The 23507-nt window shown below is 34.1% G+C and overlaps 1 protein-coding gene across 3 annotated transcripts in view; it reads left to right on the top strand.

The window, feature by feature from the left end:
• The window catches only part of LOC149791930 (xanthine dehydrogenase/oxidase-like), a 71522-nt gene that overhangs the window by 15562 nt on the left and 32453 nt on the right, over window positions 1-23507 (top strand). The window contains exons 2-20 of one of the 3 annotated variants that reach the window (XM_089970449.1): window positions 1136-1193; window positions 3608-3704; window positions 4409-4517; window positions 4814-4940; window positions 7130-7191; window positions 7687-7755; window positions 8140-8217; window positions 8913-9054; window positions 9547-9714; window positions 11473-11549; window positions 11848-11938; window positions 12526-12617; window positions 13159-13343; window positions 13993-14155; window positions 15043-15235; window positions 16024-16202; window positions 17176-17295; window positions 18703-18924; window positions 19513-19576. In XM_089970449.1, the coding sequence (XP_089826575.1) occupies window positions 1136-1193; window positions 3608-3704; window positions 4409-4517; window positions 4814-4940; window positions 7130-7191; window positions 7687-7755; window positions 8140-8217; window positions 8913-9054; window positions 9547-9714; window positions 11473-11549; window positions 11848-11938; window positions 12526-12617; window positions 13159-13343; window positions 13993-14155; window positions 15043-15235; window positions 16024-16202; window positions 17176-17295; window positions 18703-18924; window positions 19513-19576 (2296 nt within the window). Of the gene's footprint in view, window positions 1-1135; window positions 1194-2721; window positions 2908-3607; window positions 3705-4408; window positions 4518-4813; window positions 4941-7129; window positions 7192-7686; window positions 7756-8139; window positions 8218-8912; window positions 9055-9546; window positions 9715-11472; window positions 11550-11847; window positions 11939-12525; window positions 12618-13158; window positions 13344-13992; window positions 14156-15042; window positions 15236-16023; window positions 16203-17175; window positions 17296-18702; window positions 18925-19512; window positions 19577-23507 lie in introns of those variants that run through there. The other 2 variants (XM_089970450.1, XM_089970451.1) reach the window with 2 other exon arrangements.

Genomic DNA, 23507 nt, shown 5'->3' with positions numbered 1-23507 from the left:
AGTCAGTTCGATACCTTCTTCATTCAGGGCCTTCAACAAGTTTCTTAAATAAATGTGAAATAAAGAAAGAAAATATCAATACACCTTCCTAAAATAGGAGGAGCAACGTTAAAGGAGGAACCTGTAAGTTCTTGTGAAACATATTAAAATATGTTATTTTTATAGGAATATAATATGTTTAAACTAGCGAGATTTTTTTTAGCATGGTCACCGTAGCGACCATGTTGGAGATTGTTAGTATGGTTCCTATAGCAACCATGTTGGAATTCAGATTGACAATGCTCTCATTTATGACAATCTATATATAATGAGAAATATATTTGTTAACCTGGTGTTCATATAACCTTCCGTGTATCAAGAGCAGCGAAAACATGATTTTTAAGATGGCTATCATGGCAGCCGTACTGGGTGAACAGAGACTAAAATCTTCATGTAGATCCAACTAAATCTAGGACGAAACTGCCTACCAAGTTTGCCTATTTCCTCCAAGTAGTTTAGGCGGAATAGTGATAACAAATTTGTGATATAGGACGGATACCTAACTACAGGCCATCGGATAAGTTATTTCGGTCTTCGGCTAGTAGAGCTGAAAAATGATCTCTCTTAATACAAATAAAGTGTAAAGAATTTCAATACGGATTGCTATTGACAGAGTCTCTCCAAGGTAGAAAATTACACATTTTTCTCAAAAAATAAAGATAAAATCGCAAATATTGGTCCTCAAAGTGAAAGGTAAACGTTTTCAAAGGATTTATAATAACAATGCATTGCATGAAAAAGAATAGCTGGTCAAATGACTGATGACAAAATATCACAAAATTATTCGAAAAATTCGTAAATTAAAGTATGATGTGAACTTATTGTATGCATGTTTTTGTTTTGTAATTTCATGGTGCTTGTTTTAGTAAATCTTTCGTTGCATAAGTTTGTACGTGTTATCTAACATTGTAAAGCGGCTGGCGCTTCCAAGGAGTAGGCTCTGTATTAAGTCCACATTATTATTATTATTATTATTATTATTATTATTATTTTATATTATTATTATTATTATTATTATTATTATTATTATTAAATATAGGAAAACAGGCGTTTGTAGAGTAATTACAAAACATTAAACATTGCTGTTATGTTTCAGATAACAGAGCCAAATCCAGACCCTACATCTACCTTGCTGCAGTATCTCAGACGACACCGTATCCATTTCATGGAATGTTCTATTCCTCACAAAATATCGTTTGGCATTAACCTTTGAACGAAACAGTCGCATCATCTATGTATAGTTAATTCGCTATATTTAGTTGCGTACCAATTTTAGCAGATTTCGTGATTGTTATAAACTGGAAATTTACAGACCCAAGAAACAATTTTTTTTTTGTGCAAATAAGATTACTTTCTTTATTAAATATATTACCTTCTATGCAAACAAGATTAAATTCTATATAAAAAAGATTACCTTCTTTCAAATAAGATTATCTTCTGTATAAAATAGATTACCTTCTATCTTATAAGATTGCCTTTTATATAAAATAGATGACCTTCTATGCAAACACGATTATCTTCTATATAAAATAGATTACCTTCTATTCAAAAAATGATTACCTTCTATATAAACAAGATTACCTTCTTTATGAAATACACACGCTAATTGATGACTGCACTGTATCTCTTTTATAATTTGGATATAATTGGTAACTTTTTCTTGAGATTGAAAGCAACGATAACTATTGACTTAATTTATTATTTTCGAAACGATACAGTTTAAACTAACCGTTTGACGCGTCTTCCGATATATCGGTCTGTAGAATTAGAAATTGCAAGAGATTATCTAGCTTTATAACGTTAGGATGACATAGTTTTTTTTAAGGTCAATATCGATTTCAGATTAGGCGGATTATTATTGTTTGATGAAATCCAATCTTGCACTGGATTAAAAGTTTTTGTTGTATTATTTTTTTCTCCAATGATGATTTGTGAATGCTGTTCAGAATGACTAGTTTTATGTGAATTGGCATTCATGTACTATGATTTACATTTTGTTCATGCTATATTTATTTTACAATAATAAAAAGTCAGTTCTTTACATAGATTATTGTAACACAATAAATAATCACCCGTCTTATTGTCAAATGAAAGTGATGTTCTCATTTGGTTTTTCTTCAAACATTATTCAGCCAGTTAGCCCCAGAGAATGTATCATGGACAGGAGGTTCAATAGAGATTAAAACAGACGAATTGTCGCTTGTGAATTAAGTCTAGTTTTGTAATGCGATTTTTAAGACTGAATATGTTAGAATCACGTTCTATCACAGAGTATGTTAGAATTACATTCTAACACAGAGTATGTTAGAATTATATTCTATCACAGAGTATGTTAGAATTACATTCTAACACAGAGTATGTTAGAATTATATTCTAACACAGAGTATGTTAGAATTACATTCTATCACAGAGTATGTTAGAATTATATTCTATCACAGAGTATGTTAGAATTACATTCTATCACAGAGTATGTTAGAATTATATTCTAACACAGAGTATGTTAGAATTACATTCTAACACAGAGTATGTTAGAATTATATTTTGCCACAAAGTACGTTAGAATTTGATTTTATCTGAGTACGTAATAATTACATTCTATCACAGATTACGTTAGAATTGCATCTTATCACCGAGTATGGTTAGATGGACTAAAGTATGTATGTATGTATGTATGTATGTATGTATGTTGTTGTTCTTGGGTTTAACGCCATTTTTCAGCACAAGATAGGCTATACATGGCGGCCAGTATAACTGGTGGAGGAAGAACCCTGGAAAACCCAGAGAAGAACCACCGACCCACGAGAAGCTACTGGCAGGCTTTCCCACGTACCCACGTTAGCCGAACCTTGGACTCGAACGTAAGAATACGTAAGAATTACATTCTATCACAGATTACGTTAGAATTGCATCTTATCACAGAGTACGTTAGAATTACATTTATCAGAGTATGGTTAGATGGACTAAAGTATGTATGTATGTATGTATGTATGTATGTATGTATGTATGTATGTTGTTGTTCTTGGGTTTAACGCCATTTTTCAGCACAAGATAGGCTATACATGGCGGCCAGTATAACTGGTGGAGGAAGAACCCTGGAAAACCCAGAGAAGAACCACCGACCCACGAGAAGCTACTGGCAGGCTTTCCCACGTACCCACGTTAGCCGAACCTTGGACTCGAACCCACGCAGACAGAGGTGAGATGGCAGTGATCCGGAACGATGAGCGCTTTAGACCACTCGGCCACTCGGGGCCCCTATGTATATATGTATGTATGTACGTACGTACGTACGCACGCACGCATGCATGCGTGCATGCATGCATGTATATATGTATGTATGTATGTATGTATGAATGTATGCATGACTTAAATATTTATAATGCTTATTCTCAGACTATACATTGAATAGACTTAAATATGCCCATTTCTCTTCCTGCTAAGACGTAAGACGACTAGTCGTCCGTAGCATCTCGAAGAAAATATTCTGTTGAATTCAGGCATGGCTATGACACTTTGTTAATATTGGTAAGCATTACTTGTACTAATAGTTCTCCTTGACCGGATATAGTATATCTGACAGGTACAAAAGAAGCATGTGGTCACGGTGGTTGCGGATCCTGTACCGTGATGGTGTCTCTGTACAATCATAAGACCAAGCAGATCAAGTATCCTTTCTACTATTCAGTTAGAGAAATCAGTTATTTATGGCCAATGATTCAAATGTTCACTCAGGAAAGAGTCTTTTCTTCTATAAAATACACCAACAATTGCAAGTACTGGTGATTACAGCATTACAACAAGTGGAAGTGCGTATGAAGATTTTCTCTTACTGATTTTTGATAATGGTTCTTTGTCATACACCCCCAATGCCATTGTTAATGCACACATTTTTATTGGTTGTTGGCCTTCAAATTTGATGCAAAGCACTTTTCAGAGTTTTTGAATAGGCTGCCTTGTACTTAGCCTAGTATGAATAAAAGACTGCCTTGCATTTAGCTTAATATAAATAAAAGACTGCTTTGTATTATGTCTGGTATAAAGAAAAGACTGCTTTGTTTAAGCCTAGCATGAATTAAAGACTGCTGCCTTGTATTTAGCCTGGTATCAAAAAATGACTGCACTGTATCTAGCCTAGCATGAATTAAAGACTGCTGCATTGTATTTAGCTTAATATAAATAAAAGACTGCCTAGTATTAGGCCTAATATGAAAAATTCACAATTATTTCAAAACAACTAATTTATAACACATTTAATTTATAAAACAGGAAACTGTAATTTTAGTATCTTTCATATATATCTACCACCGATCTTTCATTGTTTTACCCAAATTTATGAAGCGTAAAAACAATTTGTCCTTAACGATCCAAGACATTATTCTGTGAACGCCTGTTTATTCCCTCTTTGCGCTGCCCACGGACTAGCCATTACAACAGTGGAAGGTGTGGGGAATACAAGGACTGGTCTACATGAGGTGCAGGTAAATACACATTAACCTTTGCTTTATTGCAAATTTCGTACTATTAATGACCATTCCATTATTTTGTAAATAATGTGCTATTTACTATTTCTACTGAAAATGGACAAGTGACCCCGGCAGTAGATTCAGTTCTTAAAGAGTTGCTCTGCATGACATGCAATTGTTTTGTTTTAAAAATACATCTTCCAAAATGCTAAGAGCTACATAAATTACATTCTTTCCTCAAACTAATTTAAAAACGACGTTACGGTGGCTTAGATTTTGCTTATTATCCCATTTTTGTATTCCCTTATCAGAAACGTCTGATCGAGTCCTATGGTCTTCAGTGTGGCTTCTGTACCCCTGGGTTTGTGATGTCCATGTTCACTCTTCTGAGGAATGATCCCACACCAAGCAAAGACACCGTAGAGCAGGCTATAGAAGGTAAACATACAGAATTAGAAAGACCTTGGTGAAAACGTGCTTAGAATGCTCTGTGCAAGGAGGATACCCTTGTACTATTGAACCTGGATGTCGTTTCCCATTTATTTTATATCATCCAAGTAAGAGATTAACACTGCACTCGATTTTAAAGGCAAATAATACATGGTATGTAAAGTATTTCTCAAAATTAAACAAACTGTTTTTGACTTACGATTCAAAACCTGAAAATGCTTCGGCGCTCATATTCCTTCATTTCTCTGCAAATTTATGCTGTTTCACGCCAGGCAATTAACAATACTGCTTCTTTCAAACGATAAGGAGGATCAATCTTAAGCTTCATTAAACCACACTCGTCCAAAGGGACATCAGATGATGGAGATTTTATGATTGCAAACATCAGAGTTTATTTGGTAGTCTCATTGCTGTTCTGTATACGTGTAAGTTTCTCACGTGGAATCATATATTCGTATATTTTTCCTTGTGGAATCGTATATATGTGTAAGTTTCTTGTGTGTACTTTTGCTGTGTGGAATCTTATATACGTGTCATTTTCTTGTGTGGAATCCCATATATGTGTAATTTTCCTGTTTGAATCCTGTATACGTGTAATTCCCATTTGTGGAATCCTATTATACGTGTAATTTTCCTGTTGGGAATTTTATATATGTGTATTTTTCTTGTGTGGAATCCTATATATGTGTAATTTTCCTGTGTGGTATCCTATATATGTGTAAGTTTGCTGTGTGGAATCCTATATACGTGTAATTTTCCTGTGTGGAATCCTATTATACGTGTTATATTCCTGTGGGCAATCCTATGTATGTGTAATTTTCTTGTGTGAAATCCTATAAATATGTGTAATTTTTCTGTGGGATATGCGTGCAAGTTTCCTGTGGGGAATCCTATATTCGTGTAATTTTCCTAGAGGGAATCCTAGAATCTTATATACGTGTAATTTCCTATGGGAAATACGTATAAGTTTCCTGTGGGGAATCCTATATACGTGTTATTTTCCCATAGGGAATCCTAGAATCTAATATACGTGCAATTTTCCTTTGTGGCATCCTTAGGGACAACATTTGAGATGACGTATATACTGACATCTTGAATAATTACGCATTTTGTGAAGATGTGACATCAATCTTGCCGACAACCATTCTATAAATCCATATCCTCATATATATATATATATATATATATATATATATATATATATATATATATATATATATATATATATATAGAAAAGGAAGGCAAGGTTGAATACTCACATGTCATCTTCATTATCAGTGGTTAAATATTTGCATATCACCGTAATTATCGTTGGCCAAATATGCATCTGACTGTTACTTAGTACTCTGGTCGTATATTCACAAGTTAATGCAATTATCAGACTTGAGACATGTGAAAAGTAATGATAGCCTGTGGAAAATGAATCCATTGACACCTTAAAGTGACTGTTTTGCTTTGTAGTATAAAATTTTTATAAAAAGTGCTCCTTGGAAAGATATTTTCTCAGCATTTTCGAAATGCACACTAAAACGTCTGCAATCCAACCTCATAAAATATCCACAAAATGTTGCCATTGCTAATCTAAAAGTAAAAACGTGCTGACTGAAAGATAGCGTTTTCAACATTGTGCATGGAACTTGTGTAAGCAGTGAAACAAAGTGTAATGTATTCAAATTACAAACGACCGACAGTTGTTAAAGAACAATCTGCATCAGGTGCAATATCTATGATCATACATTCTTTCACGTGACCAAGAGAGGTAGACTGTATAATCATCGGACCAAACTAAACTTGGAAATGTTATTGCTTCAGTTTAAAATTATCTTATAGTATCAGAAGAAACAAAATCATTAAACATCGGGCAATGGCCGTCTATATACAAAATGACACTAAAATAACACCTAAAACCGTTGCAATCCCAAGATTTTATTGCAATCGTGACCACCATTACAACATGTCTTAATACAAATTCCAAAACTTGATCATGCAAATTTTGAAGTATGCCGGACAGATTACCACGTGCCATAAATTATACCAGTTCAATGTATTTTTTGCTTATTTCGATAAAGTAGATCAGTAAATAATAGAAAATAACCGACATATTTTAATGGCAAGGCAGTTGTCAGCTAAGATGTATATTGGAAGTTATATATGTAAATTCAGTGTTCTTGTTTTAGGAAATCTCTGCCGTTGTACTGGCTACAGATCGATTGTCGCGGCCCTCCAGTCCTTCGCTGAGGTATAAAGATGTATTATTCTTATCATTTAGACGTATGTTTCATGTTTAACTCATGTTAATGTTATCTGTATATTGCAATTGGGCCTCAGTGTCTGGCAAACAAATGTTTTCAATACCTGGAACACTGTCTCTATATTATCCTGTCTCGTTGCCGATTAATTCACAAAACCACTAAAAAGCCATTATCATAAGGAACATAGCAATACAGCTTTAGATTCGTGTTTGTTTAATTATAGGAACAAGGCACCTCCAGTCCAGAATCATTAAAGTGAAAGGATGGGGATACATGTGTGTATATTTATGAAGTAGATAAAGCGGGCTATTAAGAGAGTATTTAGATTTCCTTTCTCTTAGCTGATTTAAAGCTGAAAACTTTCAGGTGTTACATGAGCTTCGGTTGAAATGCTATTATACCATCTAATTAATCTCTTTCCGGCAACAGATATTTTTCAAAAAGACGGTTTACATCCGATTTTATAATCCTTTTCCTTCCAGGGGCAATGTTCACTTGGAGAGGAATGCTGCAAAACTGGCAAATCATCAGAATGCAAGGATGAGACTCATGTAGGTTGAAAGTGATGCCATGGATATATGATTTTAAACTCTGGAAGCAAAGATGTTTAACGATGATTGAAACTGTCATTATGCATCTTTATCTTTAGATATAATAATTAACTTGCAAATTAGAAGAATATTTATCAATACTTTAGCTTAACATTTTGTGATTTTTCTTTTATGTAACATAAGAATAATTTTATTTTATTTTATTGCATAATAATAGTTCAACAAAACTTGTCAACATGCAGGTAGCATATTTCTCGTGCAACTTTTGATCGAAAAGTTTCTGTTCTCCTCTTCTCTTAATCCAAAACTATTAATGAAGGAATTCATTTGAATAAAATACTCATGGTTCCTGCTCGGAGTTGTCATCGCTTTTGTTGCCTTCAGGTTAGTGAACCCGAATCACAGAAGAGGCCAGTTCCTGCTGACTGTACCCAGACAGCAGTGTTCCCAGCCGAACTTAAGGTAGGAGACTGAATGTACATTATGTAATACGTAGCAGAGCACGAAGACTTATCTTTTGTATTAAAGTAACATATCAGCCTCTTGAGAAAAAAATCCGAAACAGTTAAAGAGAAAAAAGAACAAAAACTGAAAGAAGGAAAAATTAAATCAACAAAACAAACATGACATGAATTCTGTACTAAAATAATATACATTGCATAGATGATAGACTTGACATACCTTATATCGCAATTCGACAGAAAGTTAAACAACGTAATTATGCTAATAATGTATGCACAAACTATATATGTATTTTGTTACGAGTCTGCGGAAACCGAGTTTGCTTTGGCGCAAGGACACGTTTTAGATATCAGGCCGAGACGACTTCATACGTTATATCAGACAAATTGTTTCCTCCGAATTCGAGCCCAACCCAGGTACGGTCTTATAATTTATGCATACCCAAATCCTTACACTCTCTATACATTGTTATTTTTAATAAAATTGAAAGACTGGCATTTCGATTCAAAATATCGACTCGTAGACGTCTTAGAAATAATATCTAAATAGTTTTATTGTATGTGCGTTGTATCGAACGCCAGTAACCATGTCAGATTAAATGTGCATGTAATAGACTGAAAAACACTGTCTATATATTTGAAAGAAACAGCAGTGTTTAGATTTTCATTAAGCAATGTTAATATCTTTGTATTTAGCTTTCAGACAAGCGTAGGACTGGGACACTAACCTTTAAGGGTAGTACATACACCTGGATAGAACCCACAACTTTGAATGATCTGTTGACGTTGAAGCAGAAGAATCCAGAGGCTCCAGTAGTGATGGGAAACTCGGCCGTCGGTATGCAATTGTCTTAGTTTGATTATATCGTACCAATGTTTTGCTCTTTTTTTTTAGCACAAAAGTTCTCGTGTATTTCCTTCAAAGTGTCACATCATAAATTTGCTCATGAGATTTTGATGAAAAGAACTAACAGCGCAAGAAATCATAGTCATTGTATATTACGTGGCTTTATATAGTGGTTGTAAATAAAATAAGTCTGGTTATTCGGTGGTGAAATATGATGACATGAATGTAAGCTTCTTGGTTGTTGGTGGTTAGAACCAAACTGTGAATTCAGACAAGACTGCATTATCAGAATATACACATGTGCACCCTTGGCATTTCAATTCAGGTATTTCATCTTTCTCGACGAGCGAAACTGTTAAAAAAAAAAATAATACTTTCCTCCCCATCCCCACCTCCGACCAAAAACAAGCAAGGAAATAAATAAATGTCGACTAGATGGTTGACTAATGCATTGTATATAAATGAGTCTCGTTTCTGTAACAGCTTTTCTTATTAAATCTGGCGGCCTCAAAAGTACCACGCTGCTGTATGGAAAGAACATCGATGAGCTGAATGATGTCCAAATCGCAAAGGAAGGAATCAGGCTTGGACCGGCACTGACATTCACAGATCTCAGGGACAGTCTGAACGAACTTTCTGAGAAATTAACAGGTAAAATTACTATTCGAAAGATGGGCATCATTACTTTTCGCTTCAGTTCATTACGAAATACTTACCATGATACACTAAGTCTGGTAAAAGAGAAAAATCATCACGAAATACTTTCCTAGGTTCATTAGGTCTGGTAAAACACAGGAATCATTACCATATTTCCTCTCACACAAGATATTGCTGGCAGTAATGCCAATGAAACTGATGAGTGCTTTTATTATAGATGTGTTGATAATACGTTTAGCAATGGCTAGAAAATTCCTATCATTTAGCTTTGTTTGATGATTTGGAAATGAATATTGACATTTGCTTTGTTTCCACGATTTCTGTTTCATATCTTATAATACCATGTATACTGTATTTGCAATAAATGTTCTAAAATCTATTAGAAGTAATACATGTACTCAGGGCCGGTTAGGCAAGGTTAGATTCTGGCGCACCCCCCGAAAATATCAATTTCAAGATTTATAAACAATATATTTTTAAAAAAAGTGCGCCCCCCCCCCCCCCCCGAAATCATCGCCCTAGGCGGCTGCCCAGTTTGCCTATATGGTAGCGCCGGCCCTGCATGTACTGGAACACTGATTAAATAATGCCTTGTGACAGTTACAGTTTTAAATAATGCCTTGTGACAGATACAGTTTTAAATAATGACTTGTGACATATGCTGTTGTAAATAATGCCTTGTGGCAGATACTGATTTAAATAATGACTTGTGACAGATACTGATTTAAATATTGACTTGTGACAGATACTGATTTAAATAATGATTTGTGACAGAGACAGTTTTAAATAATGACTTGTGACAGTTACTGTTTTAAATAATGACTTGTGACAGATCCTGTTGTAAATAACGACTTGTGACATATACTGATTTAAATAATGATCTGTGACATACAGTTTTAAATAATGACTTGTGAAAGATACTGTTTTAAATATTGACATATGCTGTTGTAAATAATGCCTTGTGGCAGATACTGATTTAAATAATGACTTGTGACAGATACTGATTTAAATATTGACTTGTGACAGATACTGATTTAAATAATGATTTGTGACAGAGACAGTTTTAAATAATGACTTGTGACAGTTACTGTTTTAAATAATGACTTGTGACAGATCCTGTTGTAAATAACGACTTGTGACATATACTGATTTAAATAATGATCTGTGACATACAGTTTTAAGTAATGACTTGTGAAAGATACTGTTTTAAATATTGACTTGTGACAGATACTGTTGTAAATAATGACTTATGACAGAAACTGTTGTAAATAATGACTTGTGACAGATACTGTTGTAAATAATGACTTGTGACAGATACTGTTGTAAATAATGACTTGTGACAGATACTGTTTTAAATAATGACTTGTGAAAAAGGGAAAATCAAGCAAATTGTTATGGCATAATATATGTATATATTATTTTTGTTTGTGTTTGTTTTGAAAGCTGAAATTTGCAATAAATAGAATGTTGAACAATACGTGTAACTATATGACAGTGTAACATCTCTATTTTGCTGTCGGAATTAATTAACAGCGAGGTTCATAACGGGCGTCACTTTCGTGCTATTATGATAGAATTACATGGGTGAAATTTCTTAGCATTCTAAATTCATTAATTCAAATTGTGAAAAGAATGTCCTATAATCATATTATTATTATTTACATTCAATAGAGAAGTAGACATGAAAAATATAAACATGAGTGTATTTAATAGTGTTGCCCGCATATTATACAACAGTACGTTTTACCGTAGATGACAAGAAGCGATACTTTCCGGCGATTCTCCACTTGGTGAGACATTATGGTGCTGATCAGATCCGGAATCTTGCTGTAAGTTCTGGTCTAACTAAGCTTCCATTTAATACATACATACATACATACATACATACATACATACATACATACATACATACATATATTGAAATTAATGGAGGTACTATGTTTTTTAAGATTCGACGTCATTTTTTTGGGTCAGTGCTCCTTTGCGAGTGTTAAACATAATAATATGTAACTGAACAACAGCGTACCAACCTTATGAAACATTTAAAATTTACAACAAATAACTTTTTATATATTTAAAAGTTCACATATTTGCAGAGAAATAAAAAGTTTGTTTTACTTATTGTAGACACTTGGAGGTAGTTTAATCAACAGCAGGTCGAACTATGACCTTCCGACCCTTCTAGCTGCTGTTGGAGCATCGATAGAAATAGCTTCAGGTAGCTGAATGTTCTACTTGTTAAAAGGGAGATATCCTATACAGTGACATAAGTAATTTGAAAAATCTTAAGAATGTTTATACCTGATCTTGAATGTATAAAATATTGCAATCAAAATACTGATACTTTTACACATACGTCCTTTTATAAGTTGAACTCTAGCGAGGACATTTGCAAATTTCAAATACATTGGAAATTTAGCCTGGCTGGGGTATTTATTGAAAGTCTCATCAGAAATTTTTCCAATATATCTTATCTAAACTTTTCCAGTAAATTCCATGTTTCAATATTTATAGTTTATGAAATTGTGCCCTATTTATGTATTTGGCTAGATTCGTATTTCATGAACATCGTTTGTCCAAGTTCATTGAACACTATATTAGGCACAAATAAACTGCATAGAATTCTTAAAATATGTTAAGATGATAAATTTTTGTCCAGAAGTAATCAAAAGTTAATATGGTTAAATTTAAAAATATGAATCAAACTCTTCAGTATAAATTTTGACTATGTGACCAGACTAATAAGCTTGAATAAATGGCACAGCTGATATTCTCTGTGAAGAAGAATACTTTCCATTTGTCTAGTTAATACGAAGAGAACTGTGAAATACAACGGCAACCTTGACCTTGCACCAGAGGAGATAGTAACTTCTATCATTCTTCCATACAGCACAGAGGTAATGTTCAATATAAATAGTAACATACATAAAACATACTGGATAACATAAAGCTATTTTAAATTGTCGAGAATGACTCATCAAGCGTCTTCCCAGTGAAAGTCTTTAATTTTACTCTTTTTTTTTGGTTGATAACATATTCTCCTCTTTCTCAACTAGACCTATTATTCTTCCAGTGAAAAATAATATATAATATTAAGCTCATCATTCAACGTAACGAAATATCTTTTGTAATTAGTTTGAAAAATGAGTCCCTCATCAAAATGAACCGGACCGAAATCAGATTCCTCAGTGTCTCACAATGTATGCTGTTTATTTGAATGATTTGAAGTCAAAGCAATATATAAATATAAATATACATTCAGTTTGGTATGTAACAAACGAATTCAATAATTAACTATGAATTTCATCTCAGATATAATTTATCTCCTTTAAGAAGTGAAAACGTATGTTTGTGGCATCGGATAATATTAAAATAAAAATCTTGCTAAAATAAAAATCTTGCAACAAAACTTTAACTCCTTAAACACTGCGTCCCTAGGATGAGTACCTTGAGTTCTTCAAAGTCGCCGGACGCCGTACGTTCTCCTTGTGTACGGGGAATGGTGCGCTCTTTGTAAAATTCTCGAAAGGTAGGAACACTGTGGAGTCTGTTCGCCTCTGTTTTGGAGGATTTGGGAGTTCAATGATTATTGCTGACAAGTCGGCGGAAAAAGCGATAGGAAGGTTAGTGACTTTTAACGTTTCAAGATAGATGTTTATACATTTTTAGTTACACGAATCAATTTAGAGGAATAAACGTTTATCAAATACGTAATGTTAAACGACTCATATATATATAATATATATATATATATATATATATATATATATATATATATATATATATATATATATATATATATATATATATATATCAGACAGCGGGATGTGGTGTCCCTGGTTCCTATATGAGGATGCATGAGAATGCCCAGTAAACTTAGTATATGTTTAGAATGAATAGCATCATACAGTTAAGGACAGCACTCTCTCTGGTGTATATTTGTACTTATTTATAATAATTTCTATGAGTTTTGCTTTCTTCAATAGAAATTTGGAGTGACTGTGTATTGTATGAGTACATTGCTGTGTCATAATGCGCCTTTGTCTGCTAAGTACAAAAGCTTATGCCATGGGATATGTTTAATCCTTTTGTATGATTTGTATCTAGTCGAACGGATGTCGAGTTTCATTCGTGCAAGCGAAGCCATTGTTGACGTAACCCGCATATGGATGTCATAATAAATATTTTTTTCTCAAAACACACACAAACACGATAAATACATAATGCTAGCAGCATATGTTTGAAATAAAAAAAAATAATGTCCTTATTTAGAGAATTTAACGAGGTTCTGCTTTCGGACCTGATGACATCCCTCTCAGAAGAACTGCATACCAAGGCAGCTGGAACAAAATCTGACCCAGATTACCATCTGAAGTTAGCTTCTGGGTTCTTGTTTAAATTTTACATCAGCGTTCTCACCCAGAGCAATAGATGGGTAAGTTACACACACAGCCACATACAGCCACACACACAAACACACACACACACACACACACACACATATATATATATATATATATATATATATATATATATATATATATATATATATATATATATATATATATATATATAATACAAATCATATGGCGAATAACATACATTCAAGTGCACTGGATCCAGCAAAGGATGACGTTTGTCAGGGATTGATTAAGATAAATGTAATGAACTGACTACGAACAGTGTAAAACTAGTATCTAGCTAGCCTAAGCGCTTTCGACTCTTAAAGATTCTTTTTCAAAGGAAAATACAAAACATTGACAAGGCAAACAAATAAAACAGACAAACCGTTGTCTTTGTAAAACTTTACATGACTATGACTTGTGGCGGATGCTGAAAGATATTTTGTATGTGCTGATATATATAAACACACACACACAAACACACTAGCACACCAGGTTCATCAAGTGAACAAGATTTCTTGAAACTAGAGTTTTATACAATTACGATAATTCTGCGAACATAGTGTAATATTATCGCTCGCGTACAATATAATTTGAAATCACATGCAACAATGACCTAGGCTGCAAAGCAATCATTATTTCATCGCAAGATATTCATACAGATGAAACAAGGCTTGCACGCATTATCAGTACAAATTGACCAGTTTGCACCGGGCCTAGGCCTTAAAGAATTTAGTAGAAACTGACCAACTTCCACAAAACATGCTGGTATTATGAGAGACCGTATGTATTATACTTACTTTGAAGTGCATACATGTGTTACAAAAATGAAAACTTATTATCTTTAGATGTTGCTTTCATTGAAATTGGGTTATTCGTTATGAGTAAATGAACTTGCTTTTCAATGTAAAATATTCAGAAGACTCCAGAAGAAACACGAAGTGCGATAGAGCCGCTTACGAAAACTCCCTATGAAAGCACTCAGTTGTACGAGAATGTGCCCAGTGACCAGGAACAGACAGATGCCGTTGGAAGACCGGTACCCAGCGTTTCATCACAGGGCATAGTCTCAGGGGAGGCAGTCTACATAGATGACATGCCTAAATTTGAAAGTATGTGTGACTTGTAATCACAGGGCATGTTAACAGGGGTGGCAGTCTACGTAAGTTACACGCATAAAGCCGAAAATATGTTTGGTTTCTAAATCAGAGTGAATGATCGCATCTACTCAGATGACGTGTCTAAATAAATATGAAAGTATGAGTGGTTTCAAATATTTTTGTAATCTTTTTATTCTTTAAGTTTAAACATCGCATTACAATCTTCCCTCTGGAATGTTAGTTGAATTTGTGAATTGCCAAATTATTTTTGTCGATATCACATCATGCCCTTACCGATAAAGAAGTAGTTTTTAATTGAATATGGGTTTTGGGTATGAAATATATTTATTTCAGTTGCATTTAATGTGTCAATGTCGCAGATGTGTCCATATAGTATTTTATCTCGCATTGTAGTTTAATTGTTGGTGTATCTGATCCAAACCATAATCTACAACAGCCGGATAGTGTGCTGAATTGTTCAATTGTTAGTTTGTGTGGCATAATTTCGAACTTTAAAGACCGTATTCATCACGTTTAAGCTGAGGAGAACAACAATAATGATTTTAATGATATCAATCACAACGGAAAGCTATAGAGGGCAGGGTATGACAAGTATAAACAACTTGCTCCAGATGTCGAAATGTATGATTGAATGTGAACACCCGTTGTGTTTCTAAACCTGTGAAATCAATAACTAAAATCTTCATTATATGATCTCTGTGGTTGTTGTTAAATATATCTAAGTTTGAAAAGTGGCCTTAAAAAAGCATCAGTGATCTCAGATCAGTATGTATCTACAGATGAACTGATCCTAGGCCTTGTGACTAGTACCCGTTGCCACGCAACAATAACAGACGTGGATGTATCAAAGGCCTTACAGATGCCCGGTGTCCGGGGATTTATTGATCACAGGGACGTTCCGGGAGATAATCACTGGGGACCAATACTTCCAGATGAAGAAGTGTTCGCATCGAAAGAAGTAATTCTGAGTTAATTTTGTTATGAAACAAGCTGTTTTATGGAGGTAGCTACTGTATGTACTCGAATAATTGTCGCATCCAACTGCAATTTGCATAGAATTACATCTGCTGTCTCATAATGCACCAGCGTATCTGGGTCTTTGCAGTTTTGGAGAAATTAGTAAAATAAACAACACAGAACCTGATCTATCAGCACAATATGCGTTAGCAGATCAGGTCATTGTTGGATGCAATTTAACCCACTTTATAAATCAATTTACGCACTATGATTATAAGACTGGTATGTTTTAAAAGTGCAAACTTACGATCAATAAGAAAGTTAATATTAAAAATATTATGAGCTAAATGCTCATAACAAACCATATTACATACTATATTATAAACTAAATAACAAACTATAATACAAACTATAATCATGAAAATAATGCACGATATAGATACATAACACTATCAAAAATGAGTGTTATCAGTAAGGATAAAACTATTTTCATGTTTGCGACTGGCTAGATACTTTGAGAAATGAATAAGAGAAAGATAATTACTTACATGTTTGCGATTTGTTAGATACTTTGAAAAAATAATAAGAGAGAAGGATAATTACATATTTGCGATTGACTTAATACTTTAAAAAAAGAATAAAGAAAGCATAATCCCAAAATAAAATAAAATGTTAATACTACACAATCAGCAAAACGATAAACAAAAATCAATATGTACTGGCAACGACTTTACCCTAACGAAACTTTGGTAATGAGAGTGTAATTTAAAAAAACCGTTATATGCTCTAACTACTTCTGATCGAAGATAGCTGCTTTAATTCGTTTAATTTATCGTTATCTCAGCTAATATCCATTGTTAAAAATAGTTTAACACATATATTTTTTTCAGTACACTGGCTGCTATATAAGTATATTTTATATTTATTGGTTTGATTTTAATGTTGCTGACATGTTTGCGTCCTGTTGTTACCAGGTGACGTACGTTGGATGTATAATCGGTGCAATTGTTGCAGACACAAGAGAGCAGGCGAAGTTGGCCTCTAAAGCAGTCACGATCAAGTACAAGGACCTAGATGCGGTTGTTTCTTTTCAGGTATATAATCGTATGTTGTAGCCAATAATACGTTGAAAGTTCCGTATAAACAGGAACCACAAAAAACAACATATCCAAGTATACAAAACTCAGATTCTTTTGTTGAGCTGTGGTAGCTCAGTAGACCATCGAACCGTAACACAAAGGCAACGGATTCGATACCCGTCATGGCCACCATTGGTCGACTGCCTCGGTGTGTCTCTCGGAAATGCATTTAGGTATCATTCCATGATATTGCACATAATGTGTTGAAAGTGTCCTTACAAGCAAAAAAAGTGAAAACATATTGAGATATACAAAAACTCAGATGCAGTTGTCGCTATCAAGTTATACAAAACACATAGTTGGCTGTCTCTATCCTAGTAAGTTCTTATTCTCCAAACTTTCCCAATACATAACTCATGAATAAAGATAAACAAATAGAATACGAGTCTTGGAACATATTCTTATAATTGAAATTAAGAATTCTTAGAGAAATAAAATTACAATCAAAAGTTTTTCCTCTTATAGCTATATCATTTCAATGTTCTAAGGTATAAAGATTTTTGCATTTTGAAGTTGAACACTCTGGTTATCATTTCAATGTTCTAAGGTGTTAAGGTTTTACATTTCGAAGTTGAACTCTAGTTACATGTACTGACTGATCGATTACATAACTTGTGCATTTTAAAGCGTTAGGCGTATGTCAAATAAAATACATGTATTTGATATATAACGGACAACCAAATGATGTATGTGAATTCAGACGATCGAACACACACAATATTCCATTTGTAATGCTGCCAGACAAATGCTAATAACTTTCTGTAAATATCGAAAGCTATTGAATTTATTAAATACACGTTGTTTCCATCAAAGAAAGCATGCTTTTTTTCACTGTGTTTCTCGTGCACTAGGAATCAATCATAGCTAGAACTTGATGTCGTGATATTTACCCACGGTTTGTAAGCATTTGTATGTACATTACACTCTAAATCTGATGTAGCCGAAGATTCTGTGTGAAATACAAATCGGATCATGACACTAGTAAAATAATGTGAACTAATATATACAACACTGATTACGATTCCTAGATAAAGACTTCGGTAATGTACAACACAGAGGTCAACCGCATATCACATGGAGCCTTTATTGTCAGTACCAGCTAACATGCAACTTTGATTACGATTCCTAGATAATGACTTCAGTAATGTACACCACATAAGTCAGCCGAATATTACTTGCAGCCCTCATTGTTCCAACTAGACTGCCTAAATTTGATGGATTCTATTTATCTTGTCTTTGTGAAGAAGGAATATTGCAATACTCTCTCTACTGTTACGTAAAATAAATCCATAGGTCACAGTATGTAATTGTATTTTATGCTCTGTACCGTTCAGCTTATATTGTTCTTGTATTTATAAAAAGGATGCAATAAAAAAGGAGTCGTTCTACCCATTTCAAGAGGAACTGGTGACTGGAGATGTAATAGAGGGTTTCCGGGAGTCGGATCATGTGATGGAGGGTGAATTCGAGACTGGACGGCAGGAGCATTTCTACATGGAGACTCAGTCTGCGATTGCCGTACCTAGGACGGAGAATGACGAGATGGAAATTTTCGTCGGAACGCAGGATCTCACGTCAACACAGGTAGAATAGCAAGGGAAAATAAATTATTCACATATTACAATAATTAGCATTCCGGTTTCTATTTTGTAGGCTTCAGTGATCTTATTTAAAACATGATTGAAATGATTTTCCTCACAGAAAATGTGTGGCAAATGGTATTTCTTCTACTTAGTTTAAATGTCAGAACAGTATTGAGCCTCCACTGGAAACGTGTTAAAAATGTTTAAAACTATAGGGCCAACATGATTTATATAAACAGTATTCTTTTAAAATATCAAGATTTTTTAGGGGTTACATCAAAATGCTTCTGAAGTACTTCACATTTGTAATGAAAAAATATGCACAATACTGTAAAGTAATTTGCAGATAAACTTTGGCCTATATTAATATTCATGTTGTAGATTTTATTTTCTCTTCTTAGGAATCGATCTTTTCGTGTTATTTTGTTCCTTTTCTTCAGTTAATGGTACACAATGTGGAATTGAACTTTACCTGGAAATTACTTAAATACATACACATACAGCAGAAATATGTTTTTTCTTTTTATAAAAAAAAACTTTTTTAAAATATCTTTTGAATAAAATTTATGATATTGGTTTTGTATTGCAGAGTTCTCTCAGCAGAATTCTTCACGTTCCAAACAACAAGATTGTAGTTCGAACAAAGAGACTGGGTAAGATCATTGCCGACGTTTCTCTTCTAGTGTATTTTATATTTAAAACAAAACGTTCCTTTAATCAAGCTGGTGCTTCCTTTTCAATGTGTAATATATATTTTTTTTAAAAAAGTCTTCCTTTAAGTATGCATGTGTTTATCTTTGTGGTTTCTATTTTTTTAAAAAAAAAAAAAAACTTCTTTAAGCATACCGATATTTCTCCTTCAGTGTGCTTTGTATTAAAAAGCCTTCCTGTAAGCATATCGATATTTCTCCTTCAGTGTGCTTTGCATTAAAAAGCCTTCCTTTAAGCATGCCGATATTTCTCCTTCAGTGTGCTTTGTATTAAAAAGCCTTCCTTTAAGCATGCCGATATTTCTCCTTCAGTGTGCTTTTTATTAAAAAGTCTTCCTTTAAGCATACCGATATTTCTCCTTCAGTGTGCTTTGTATTAAAAAGCCTTCCTGTAAGCATACTGATATTTCTCCTTCAGTGTGCTTTGTATTAAAAAGCCTTCCTTTAAGCATGCCGATATTTCTCCTTCAGTGTGCTTTTTATTAAAAAGTCTTCCTTTAAGCATACCGATATTTCTCCTTCAGTGTGCTTTGTATTAAAAAGCCTTCCTGTAAGCATACTGATATTTCTCCTTCAGTGTGCTTTGTATTAAAAAGCCTTCCTTTAAGCATACCGATATTTCTCCATCAGTGTGCTTTGTATTAAAATCCCTTCCTTTAAGCATACCAATATTTCTCCTTCAGTGTGCTTTGTATTAAAAAGTCTTCCTTTAAGCATACCGATATTTCTCCTTCAGTGTGCTTTGTATTAAAAAGCTTTCCTTTAAGCATACCGACATTTCTCCTTCAGTGTGCTTTGTATTGAAAAGTGCATTAGTTAATCATCTTTTAATGTACGTTATTATTAATATTTTGATATTTTCTTTTTTGATAGGAACGGATGGGGACTAATATGTCTGAGTTGTGATGAGAATATATAAAACATTTATAGAATGCTTGAACGTTTTTATGAATATCTGTTTTATCTGTTCCGATTTCTTAATTTGTTTGGCTTATTTCACCTTAAAATCATCACGAATCTTCCAAGCGCAGAAAACAACATAGTTATAACAATAAAATGTATCTCGTTATAGAGTTAGTAAATATTTGAATGTTTGTGAAATTATGATTAACAACCGAAGAGACAGAAGGGATAGTTGAAAAGAGATAATAGATTGTGACAGCAATAGATAGCAAACCAAACTATAGTCAACACAATATACTGTTACGACCCTGTGACCTTAAACTAAGTAACAGAATAAATGAAACTAACACATTTTTTTTGGTAAAAGTTAACATAATTTAATTTCCAAGAAAACAAAGTGAAATTAAAGAGGAAATTACAGTATTATAAAATGAAACCCAAATAATCCTAAAAGTTCTATCACAAGTTCAAAAGCATAGAGTTCCGAATGAATTCAGTATTGAATGTACAGATGTGTCAGTAGCATTGAATGTACTAATGTGGTAACAGTCATGATGTATCACAATGATATAATCCATAATGTCCTTGAATGTATTCAAAATGATCCCAAAATAAAGATTTAGTCAAAAAGTGAATGAGCACTTTTACTTCCAATGAATAATTTAAATTCATCCTCTCAAATTATAAATGAGCACAACTAAAAGACTGATTCTACTAGACAGAAGTTAAACTGTCAGCTAATAATTTTGATGTAAACAACCTTTATATAAAACGTAAGACACATTAAGAGCACCAGAATGAGGGTGAAAAATTCCTTTTTAGGACATTATCAGTTGTAAACAAAGTCAGGTCATTTACTTAAGCATCATGTAGACCAGGAAATTCCAAGAGGAAAACCATTGTCCTGAACTCACATCCATGTAAACATGTTTACATAAATTATTTTGAAGTTTAGCCTACAATCATGGAAAAATTTATCTATGTAATATGTTGTTTATAAAATGACTATTACACTCTACAATCATGAACAAAAGTTACATACATCATATAAATATATATATAACAATACTTATTTCTTACGTTGAATGGTTATTTTAGTGAAATTTAATTTCGAAAATAAAGGTGAAAGCTTATATGAAAATGGCAAAGCTAATAAAGAAGGAAAAGAGAGTTTATATTTTGAGGAGTCTATACTATTTCCAAAAATAAATCAAAGGTAGCACAGTCACTGAAGAAATATCGAGTAAAATATCCAGTTATTGCTTGAAAATCTCACTTTCCACAAAATTAAATTTAAGAATTTTCGCGCATTTCTCCATTGAATACATTTCCCAGTCACATTAACATTACAAAGAAGCTGCGCTAGTTCTCTTATCCAGCAATCTCATAAAGACGAAACATATCGTCTTTCCCATCTATAGTATAAATAGACCAAGGGACGAAACTCTTCTCAACCCTTCCATTTTCTCCCCTTGCCACTGTTAAATGGAAACAGTTTAGCCATCTCTCACTGAATCTAAGTTAAGCTTGTGGTTTAATGACCACCGATCGACAACGTCTTTATTGCACTGAATGCAGTGGTTTGCACGTTTCATCGTTATTCTGCGAAATGTACTGTTGTTGTGACGTTCTACTCCTACACAGTATCATTGGTCAGTCTTGTTGACATATCTGCCTACACTGCATGTATTTTCGCCGATGTAAGAAACTTGTGTGGTTATTATTATATTTGAACACTTTCTGGTTGTTATTTTCTGTGTTTTCGTCAGTTTTCATTCAAGATAAAATGTTGAAAAGGGCACGCATGATATGTGTCTCTGTTACACAAAGTGTTCTTCCACTGGTGTTATTGATATTACCGATGCTTTAACGATATTGCATGTTATTTTGTACAAAACAAAGACAATATTAGTTACTAGAATCAACGATAAAGGTACGAGTCGTGTCCCTCTTGTACAATGAATTCTTCTAGTAGTTTTTGTTTTGTTACATGTGAACACATTGGGGTTGTTCGATTATTCTTCTTTGTTGTTGTTCTTCTCATTTGAGATTAAATATTGGCAACCTTGTGTGCCAGAGCTGTTAAATTTCGCGACTGCACGAAGAAGAAACGGCTTAAGTCTCGAGCGACAGAAAGTGAAGTAACCTACAACACTGACTCTGAGTACAGGGAAAGAATCATCCCTTTGTCGGCAGCCCAATAAATGTGAGTCCCCCCCCCCCACACACACACATGGTGATAGGACATGTAAGTTCACGCGCATTGGGTACATTTCGGACATGAATCCGTTTCTCTTATTAGATCATTCCCCAAAACGCCGTTCTGGGTGCCAACCGGCCAGCCCATCCGATTGGCCGGCTGTACTCCAAAGTCAGTGACATGGAGTCCGTTATTTCGGCGAGCAGTGCCGTTTACCGGTCTGCCCCATCTTGATATACGGAGCTACATGGACAACGGGTTAGTCAATCCCTCCATTTATCCGCACTGAACCAACCAGATGGATACCGAACGGCCGTCCAGCCAACAACTTGGCCGTACATAAAAACGAGAGCTGATCTACCCGTACAGACGATAGCGAATAGATCGGCGTACACATATCTCTACCACTAGTTAATGCTTGTAAGACAAACCGTGGTACGTGCCCGGCCGCCGATTCAACCGCCATCTCAAATCTTTACGGTTCGTTCTTTGGTGAGATAAAAAACCGTATACAGAGACGATGGCAGGGCCCCATCATCCTCCCCATCCCCCATACTTTATTCTGACGTTGACACAATACCCTGTGTGGACAACCACTTTGGCGAATGCGAGGGATAACCTTGAGTTATTGTAAACTGATCCTGCAATGGATCATATAGAATACAGATTTAAAACGGTCGTGCTGGTCTCGCTCACATTGGTCGATGTTCAGGACTGAACATTTCGAGAAGAATAGGTAGTCCTCAAAGGCCATTGCCCTATGGTCTCAGA

The sequence above is a fragment of the Sinohyriopsis cumingii genome, chromosome 9 (genome assembly GCF_028554795.1).
Source record: "Sinohyriopsis cumingii isolate HCF-2022 chromosome 9, ASM2855479v2, whole genome shotgun sequence".
Lineage (NCBI taxonomy): Eukaryota > Metazoa > Mollusca > Bivalvia > Unionida > Unionidae > Sinohyriopsis > Sinohyriopsis cumingii.
This window is presented reverse-complemented; position numbering and strand designations above follow the sequence as displayed.